This window comes from Diospyros lotus, chromosome 10 (genome assembly GCF_014633365.1).
Source record: "Diospyros lotus cultivar Yz01 chromosome 10, ASM1463336v1, whole genome shotgun sequence".
NCBI classification, from domain to species: domain Eukaryota; kingdom Viridiplantae; phylum Streptophyta; class Magnoliopsida; order Ericales; family Ebenaceae; genus Diospyros; species Diospyros lotus.
This window is the reverse complement of record NC_068347.1, coordinates 20,285,986-20,295,910: the sequence shown is the minus strand read 5'-3', so window position 1 is coordinate 20,295,910 and position 9,925 is coordinate 20,285,986. Positions and strand designations below refer to the sequence as shown.

At 29.2% G+C, this 9,925-nt stretch overlaps 1 protein-coding gene across 1 annotated transcript; it reads right to left on the bottom strand.

Moving 5' to 3' along the window:
* Positions 1-7,292: 7,292 nt before the first annotated feature.
* LOC127811166 (uncharacterized) lies at positions 7,293-7,670 on the bottom strand. Its single transcript, XM_052350873.1, has one exon. The coding sequence runs from the start codon at positions 7,668-7,670 to the stop codon at positions 7,293-7,295; it is 378 nt and encodes a 125-aa protein (XP_052206833.1).
* Positions 7,671-9,925: the final 2,255 nt, after the last annotated feature.

The window sequence follows — 9,925 nt, the reverse complement described above, 5'->3', positions numbered from 1 at the left end:
CGACGACGAAGACAGGGACGCATATGGAGATTCAAGCAGAACTCGTCCAACACAGGCAATGAAGGACGGAGGTTGCGACGTAGAAGGGCAGATCCGGAGACGGTGTCGACGAACGGGGACGGAGGCAACACAAGAAGGGTCGACGAACCATGACGGCGTAGCTGGAGAAGACAGATGGCGGCGACGCTGATAAAGCTAAGGGTGATGAAGAAAAGTGTGATTTATGCTGTAAAATCCAGTTCTTCACCTATTCTTCCTCGTTGTGTACAATAAAGAGAGGGTAATTGGTCTTCTCTTCCTTTGTGTTATTAATTTTTTATATATTAAATGAATTTTAAATAAGTACCTTTTATGAATCCTCAATTTAAATTATATTTAAATTAGTTCTGCTATAATATATATTTTAAACTAGTAACATATGGATACTCGTTTTTATTTTACTCTTAGCCCTTGTTTGGCAAGTCTATGCAAGTTTTGGATGAGATGTTTAATATTATCTTAGAAAATTTCCAATGAAAACTAAACCTAATGAATGAAAGACACTAAGCCTATCAAGAACTTGTTAAATATTTACTTCCTAGTGTGAAATAAAATTTTAGTAAAAAAAGGCTACTATAAAAAATAAATTTTTGAAAATTCTTTCTTAAAAAATACTTTATTTCATCATGTCAAAATAAGATATATGATATAAAAATAGAAGATCTATTCTTTTCTTTTTTTTTTTCAAAAATTGATCTTGGAGATTATATATGTAACGTTTTTCTCAAACCTTTCGTTTACATAGTAGTGACATATATTAAAATTAATATATTTTAGTATAATGTGGGTAACAAACATATTATGTGTGGGCAATAATATAAAAAATAATTTATGTATGAAAGGATAATTTCCATGTGTAGCTAAAAAACATATTATGTGTGGACAAATCTAAAATATTATATTTAAAATTTCAATTGTTGCACATAAAAAGTCATCTATTACAATTTAGTTCAAATATATATGCACATAAAAAGTCATAAAGTCACAAAATAAGCATAAAATCATAAAGTCACATAAAAAGTTCAAACATTCTTGAAAAAAACGTATAAAACAAATTATTAAATCCAATTGTCAAACTCCTCTTCAGTAGAATGGAAGGAAGGGTTAGAGTTAGATTAGTCGAGACAGGATGGATTGAGGCGAGATCGTCCTAAACTATGATCTGATGGTACATGTACAGTAGACGGAGGAGGCATAATATTCTTTTCAATCAATACTTGCCGCAACATGTTTATATTTTCCTGGAGCTCTTGAAAAAGAGACTTGTACTGGCTCAAATCATCAACCAATTGTTTGTAAATTGGACGACTAGACTCCTCACGAGTGCATGTTGTCCCGGAAGTACTAGGAGATCGCCCCCAACCAAACAAGCGAACAGATTATCGTCCAAGAACCTTTTTTAAGATATCCTTATCAGTCATTCACTACAAAAAAAATGATTTTTAGCGGCGATCTTTTTGTAGCGATTTTTAAAATCGCCGCAAAAAATGAAATTTTGCGACGGTTTACAAACCGCCGCAAAATACTATTTTAGCGGCAGTTTTTTTAACATTTTGCGACAGTTTTGAAAAACCGTTGCAAAATTCATTAAAACATTCAATTTTGCAGCGATTTTAAAAAAATCGTCGCTAAATTTAGAAAATAATTAAATAATTAAAAAAAAAAATAAAATTTAGCAGCGGTTTTTGAGAAACCGCCGCTAAATTAAAAATAATTAAATAATTTAAAATTAAAATTAAATTAACATTTATGGAGATTTTAAAAACCGCCACAAAATTCATCAAAAAATTTAATTTAGTGGTTGTTTCTGAAAAACTACCGCTAAATTCAAAAATAATTAAATAATTTATAATTAAAATTAAATTAATATTTGCAGCGGTTTTCAAAACCATTGCAAAATTCATCAAAAAATTTAATTTAACGGCGATTTTTCAAAACCGCCGCTAAATTCAAAAATAATTAAATAATTTAAAATTAAAATTAAATAATTTAAAATTAAAATTAAATTGAATTAAATTAACAAAAAGAAATATAAAATCTTAAAAGAAATTTAAAATTTAATTTAAATTAATTACAAAATCTTTATATATATAAAAGTATGATAGTTTTGAAAAAAGAAATTTTCACCCCAAAACTTGCATTAATGATTTGCAATTAATACTTATTGTATTAATAATTTATATTTTATAATTTGCATTAATAATTTAAAATTTTCAATTGCTTTGAAATAATAAGTAGTAATGAAATTTTCCCCAAAACTTGCATTAATGATTTGTATTTAATACTTATTGCATTAATAATTTACATTTTATAATTTGCATCTTTATATATATAAAAGTAGGATAGTCTTGAAAAAAGAAATTTTCCCCAAAAACTTGTATTAATGATTTACAATTAATACTGATTGTATTAATAATTTGCATTTTGTAATTTGCATTAATAATTTAAAATTTTCAATTACTTTGAAATAATAAGTAGTAATAAAATTTTCCCCCAAATTAATTATTTGCGTTTAGTACTTATTGCATTAATAATTTACATTTTGTAATTTGCATCTTTATATATATAAAAGTAGGATAGTCTTCAAAAAAGAAATTTCCCTTCAAAACTTGCATTAATGATTTATAATTAATACTGATTGCATTAATAATTTATATTTTGTAATTTACATTAATAATTTAAAATTTTCAATTGTTTTGAAATAATAAGTAGTAATAAATTTTTCCTCCAAATTAATGATTTGTATTTAGTACTTATTGCATTAATAATTTACATTTTGTAATTTGCATCTTTATATATATAAAAGTATGATAGTCTTCAAAAAAGAAATTTCCTTCCAAAACTTGCATTAATGATTTACAATTAATACTAATTGCATTAATAATTTGCATTTTGTAATTTACATTAATAATTTAAAATTTTCAATTGCTTTGAAATAATTAGTAATAAAATTTTCCCCCAAATTAATGATTTGCATTTAGTAGTTATTGCATTAATAATTTACAGTTTGTAATTTGCATCTTTATATATATAAAAGTATGATAGTCTTCAAAAAAGAAATTTCCCTCCAAAACTTATATTAATGATTTACAATTAATACTTATTGCATTAATAATTTACATTTTGTAATTTGCATTAATAATTTAAAATTTTCAATTGCTTTAAAATAATAAGTAGTAATAAAATTTTCCCCCAAATTAATGATTTGCATTTAGTACTTATTGCATTAATAATTTACATTTTATAATTTGCATCTTTATATATATAAAAGTAGGATAGTCTTCAAAAAAGAAATTTCCCTCCAAAACTTACATTAATGATTTACAATTAAGACTTATTGCATTAATAATTTAAAATTTTCAATTGCTTTGAAATAATAAGTAGTAATAAAATTTTCCCCCAAAACTTGCATTAATGATTTACAATTAATACCGATTGCATTAATAATTTGTATTTTGTAATTTGCATTAATAATTTAAATATTTCAATTGCTTTGAAATAATAAGTAGTAATAAAATTTTTCCCCAAAACTTGCATTAATGATTTGCGTTTAATAGTTATTGCATTAATAATTTACATTTTGTAATTTGCATTAATAATTTAAATTTACATTTTGTTTTGAAATAATATGTACTAATTATTGTAAAATTAATAATAAATTTTAAATATACGAGTTTTTCAATGCTAATTGTTTTGTATTAAATTTGCATGAGTTTTATGAGAAATATTAATAGACAACTTAAACTATTAATTAAGTCATAAAAAATTATCTATTTATTTAAAATATTATTTTTATATCTTTATCTTATGTATATTTATATAATATTAAAATATGATAGTCAAATAAAGTATTTTGCCAAGTGTCAATCAATGGTGAATTTTTTTCCCTCAAAAATTTGCATTAAATCAAAGGTAGTAATTAATTAATTATTAATTAATTTAATAATTATATTATAGTCTTGAAAATGTGATGTCTTAACAAATTCATAAAAAATTATTTAAGGTTGTCAAATACTAGGGTTTTTCAATACTAATTAATAGTTATGATATCACATTTTTAAGACTATGGAAGAAATCAAAATTCATTTTTTTAAATTTTTTTATTATTGAAAAAACTTATTCTTACTCATATTTAAGAGTTTTAATTTATATTTATAATTATAATATAATAAATAGAAAATAACGAACGTCTTTAAGTAGAAATATTATAGATTTTATAATATTTATTTATAAATAAATATAATATAATAATAAAATTTTATAAGTATATTAAATTAAAAGTGTTCTCCATTAGCATATTGAATAGTGAATAATTAAGTAAATTTAAATTTTTTCAACATGATTAAAGATTAAAAAAATTATAATTATTAATTTTGTTAAAATTATTTAAAATAATAATTTATTTTTTTATTTTTAAATTAAACTCTCCCATATATCACACGGGTTCACCACTAGTTAACTAAAAATTTAATTTAAAAAAATAAAAATAAAAATAAATTTAACAAAATTTTAATAATTTTAAAAAATATATAATTTTTTTTATTTTTAATAAATTAATTTAGTTAATTTAATTCAATTAATTTATTTTTAATTTATTCCTTTACTCTTTTAAAAAATAATAAATTAATTAATGTTTTTCTTTCTATATTAATAATATATTAAAAAATATAAAATATAATTCTGGAAAGTAGTGGTATATAATTTATATATGCGTTTATATAACAAGGGAGGTTAGCAAATCAGGCGGTTACAAGCATGCATGTGCATAGGGGAGGTTGTGGGTTTGAAACTGGGGAAGGGGAGGTTGGAAATTTTGCCTCGCCACGTGGCGTGCGGACATGCAGCCACGTGGCTGGGCGGGCACAGGCGGGTCCAACCGAGTGGGCGCGGGCAAGTGGGAGAAATTAAAAATTTTAATTTTGTTTTAATTTTAGCGGCGGTTTCTAAAACTGTCGCTAAAATTTAAAATTTTAATTTTTTTAATTTTTGCGGCGATTGAAAAACAGTCGCTAAAATTAAAAAAATTTATTTTTTTTAATTTTAGCGGCGGTTGAAAAATCGCCGCTATATATTTTAAAAACTGCCACTAAATCACTAATTTTGCGGCTAAATGCTCTGCGACGACTGATTTAGCGGCGGTTAAAAATTGCCACTAAATACTAGTTTTTTTGTAGTGATTTTATCGGGAGGATTATCTCGTCTCAACTGCATCATTTGTTCCTGTAAAAAAGTATAACATATTCTTAATCAATTATTTTTAAATTAAAAATATAGTCTCAATTATGCCAATATAAAGCAGTTGAATCATCAAAATCGGTCATGATTTTTCACAGGCATACCCACTCAATGCTATTCATGCCACTAACAGAGAAATATGATGGAAAATCCAACAAATGTTTTCTACTTAAGTAACAACTAGCAACAACTAGATCTCCACAATATGATGAAATTCTATATTGTTCAAATTCATTCAGAGTTACAAAGAAAAACTAATCAATCCCTTCACACATCAACTCCCCTCACCTTTCAAAAAACATGGCAAAAATACAAAAAAAAAAAAAAAAACTAGAAAACAAACGAAAATGCAAGTTTTAAGATCCATCTGATTAAAAAAAAAAAAAAATCCCAGTGCATTAACTACATCATAAAAAAGACATTTCCAAATGCATTACTCCATTCCTTTTTCTTTTTGATAACTTTCTTTACTCCTACAAAACACTTATCCTTGATTGAACCCAATACTCTTCACAACATACCCAATGTCGAAGATGCCAAGTCTCAATATGTCCTATCGGGTCATCCAAGTTAGCTCCACGAACAACGTGATGACGCGCTATACTCCTTGAACCATTTCTAGATTCCCACTTTCGTTTTGCACGAGAGTCGACATTCTTCTGTGCTTATTCCTTTAAAAATTTACAATTAACTAATAAATATATTTTTTCATTAATAAGAAAAAGAAATCCTGAAAAACAGTTATAAGCATTACCATAAAAACAGAATTTGTCCAAATATCACAAAGGTAATGCCAATCATCTTGGCTCACTTCCTCATGACGCTTACTTTTGGCTTTAATTGGATCTTTCTCTACTCCAATTTCTTTGAAGTAAGCATGTAGCTTATATTTGTGGCCTCTCCAAGCTCGTTGCATTTGTTTATCAATGACCTTTTGGACATTCTTGTCCTCAATGTTGATATCAAAAACAGTTTAAAAAAGAAAAGAAGTCATATAATGTTAGCAATAAGAAAACACATAAATATACAAAGTTAAAGTAATAAAATGGTGATTTACTTACAAGAAGTTTGTGACAAAGCGGTGCCCTAACTGTCGAAGGTACACATCTCCACTCCTTATATTGAAAACTACAATTCTTACGTACAATGTATCCAATTTCATTATTAAGCATCATTGCGTTCTCACAAATAGCTTGCATAAGAGTAAAATTGAACTCCACAGTCAATCTTCCCTTAGCATGTTTCTTCACCTTCCGAGCACGTTGTCCATAAGTACTTCTGCATACATTTGAACCTTTAGGTGCATCCACATCCATATCTGCAACTGTTGATCGAGATGAGGCGTGCACATCCACATCTGCAGCTAAAGATGTTAGACACATAAACTGATTGAATTCTAACTTTGTTATACTTTAGTTTAATCATAACTCAAATATTAATTTCTTAGAAATAGAAATTGACTTTGTTATACTTGGAAATTTATTATATGAATCCTAACATTATAAGAAAATAAACTCATAATAGAATCAGTAATACATCTAAATGCAGCAAATCAGATTGTGATAGTTAGCAAACCAGAATATGCGACAACTGATGGAGATGGGATTGTAATAGTCTCCACTGACGGAGATGTAGTGGGGGAAACAATAGGATCTGTCTGTCCTCCTATATAAAAATGAATATGTATGTAAACACCAAAGATAAATGTTGGAAAAATAATGAAATTAGCTATAAATCTAAATGCAGCAAACCAGAATGTGATGTAGTGGGGGCAACAATAGACTTTGTTTATCCTCCAACATGTCATCCTATATAAAAATGAATATGCATGTAAGTACTAAAGACAACTGTTGGAAAAGTAATGAAATCAATAATAAATCTAAATGCAACAAACTAGAATCTGATGTAATGGGGGCAACAATAGGCTTTGTTTGTCCGCCAACTCATCCTCCTCTTCGTGCACCCCTACCTCTTTGCCCAATAGTAGCCATGCAAGAACTGTAATAAAAAATCACGCATCATGCATTATCATCGTCATCGTTATCAAGATCTGGGTCATCAGAGTCGTCATCAGTCTCAGATTCTAAAGTTATTTCATCGGTTATAAAAAATCTATCATCGTCATCATAGTCCTCAATATCTTCCAAGTTCTGTTCTTGATCATTAATAAATGCTTGTTCCCTACGTAGTTTAACCACCAACTCATGAGGCAAAGTTATTGGTTTTTCATTTTTTCGAACCAATAAAGACGTGTCGACTACTTCTTCCATTGGCTGAAAAGGCGGTAACTCACTAGATTCTTCCTCTTGAAAGATATCATCATTCACCCTCTCTTCATCATCGTCATGCTCAATTATATGATATATGTTCCAATGATTTACCTTTTGTACAACCATCCAATTCTTTCCCTGACTCCGATCATTTAGATAAAAAACTTGTTGAGCTTGTGTGGCCAAAATAAATGGATCTCCAGCATACCAATTAGATGTAATGTCAAGTGATGTCAAATTATTATTAACCACTATTCTTTTTCCTTTCGGATCAATATTGTACTACTTGCAACGAAACATGAATACCGTACGTTGATAGATGAAATCTAATTCTAAAATTTCAAGTAAAACACCATAATATGTGATATCGCTACTCTCATAATCACCCTCTGTACAAACTCCACTACATTGTGTTTTGAACTTGTCGTCACGTTCTTTGCAACGAAATCTAATGCCATTGACAATGCAACTATGCCAAATTATGTAACGATCATCCGCATATTGTGACAATGAGTACAAATCATCAGTTGCTTTAGGATAACCATTGACTCTAAGATTAGCTATTTGTAGACAACTAATATTAGTTTAAGATGAATTACAAAATATATATATATATATATATACAGAAGATTTTAACCTTGTTCTTGAACCAAGAAGGAAATTCATGTTTTTGTACGGCTTCGAGATCTTCTTCCTGCACATTTCTCAAACACAATACTTCTTTATGCTCACTACAATGAAACAATGGGTTAGTACTTATTTTAAAATGAACCATTAATCACATTTTAAAAATATTTTATATGTTCCCAACTCATTTTATGTAACCATCAAATTCATTTCTACAGTTATTCAAAAGGTACCATTGCACCACATGGCCATAAACGCCTAGCTTACCAAATTTAGAGGCCCCCATCGTACGAACATTATTGTTGAATAACTCCATCTTATGTTGTGTAATAGGTACATGCTAATTACGTTCTAAATGTGTAAATATCGTCTCAATATTATGCAAATATCAAGATAGAAATGTCACAGCCTCATCAACAACATATGCTTTTGTGATGGAACCATCAGGTACGTGCAAAGTTACGAACGTATCCCTTGTATGTACCCATGCGACGTTCAATGCCAAACATCCATCTTGGACTAACTGGTCCACCCCACAATGCTTGTTCAGGTAAATGCACACATAAGTGAACCATGATTGTAAAGAATGCCAAAGAAAATATCTTTTCAAGTTTGCACAGTATGATAACAATCCTTGTCTTCATATTTTCAATTTCGTTGACATACAGAGTCTTCGCACTTAATTTTTGAAAGAATTGACAAAACTCAATCAATGCAGCACGTATTTTCTTGTCTAAGTATGGGAGAATGGCCACTAGTAGTATTTTTTGGAGCAATACATGACAATCATGTGTTTTCATCCCTCCAAGCGTATAAGAGTTTGTCACACATCGATTGATGTTTGAAGCATACCCATCTGGTATGTAACCTTAAGATTTGTAACCTTAAGACTGATGCTCGTCATAGCCTAATTTAGGTTTGCAGGCCTCTTTCCTTTTCTTCTCTTTTCTTTTATTATGTGAGAAAAAGAGAGTGGATATAAAATTGGTGAAGATGAACAATGGTGGATGATGAGAAGATAATGATGATGGCTATTGAAAGGTGGGGTCGGTCAGTGATGACTGACGATGGTAGCTGGCGGTGTGTGGTGGCCGACAAGAGGATTTTGGGAGGGAGGGAGTTGAATCATCATGGATGTGAAATAAGTTTTAATCTTTCTAGGGCAATATGTCTTTTCTTCTGTTTGATAGATCAAGCCTTAGGGTGAACATTCAATCAGTGGGATATAATTTCTACGCTAATTCCTGGCATATCAGCTGGCATCCAGGCAAATATGTCAGCATTAGATCGCAAGCACTTGACGACCTTTTCTTCTTTTGGTCCCTCCAATTGGTTGTCCATATGCACATATCTTTTGTCATCACTAGGAATCAAAGGGATGACTTCAAGTGTTTTTGTCGGTTGGGGTTTGTTAGCTTTAAGAGTCTACTCACTGATCATAAAGGTCTCTTCAGTCGTTATTTTTTCCTTTTCCTTGGCTCCTTTAGTAGAGCTCACATAACATACTCTTGCCTGTTTCTTATTACCTTTCACTTGGCCTACCCCCTGTGGCGTGGGGAATTTCATCAGCAAATACCTCGAGAAAATGACGGCCCTCATGGCATTAATGAGGGAGCACCCCAGGATCATGTTATAAGCAGGGGAAAAAGTCTTGACTACCATGAAGTTAATTTGTCGGGTGATCACTTGGAGGTAATCTCCGAATGTAATGGGCAACTGAACCAATCCAACCATAGGTACCACTTCTCCTGTGA

Bases quoted from the DNA above. Each gene is read 5' to 3' on its own strand.
- LOC127811166 (XM_052350873.1), bottom strand. From the start codon at position 7,670: ATGGTTGTACAAAAGGTAAATCATTGGAACATATATCATATAATTGAG.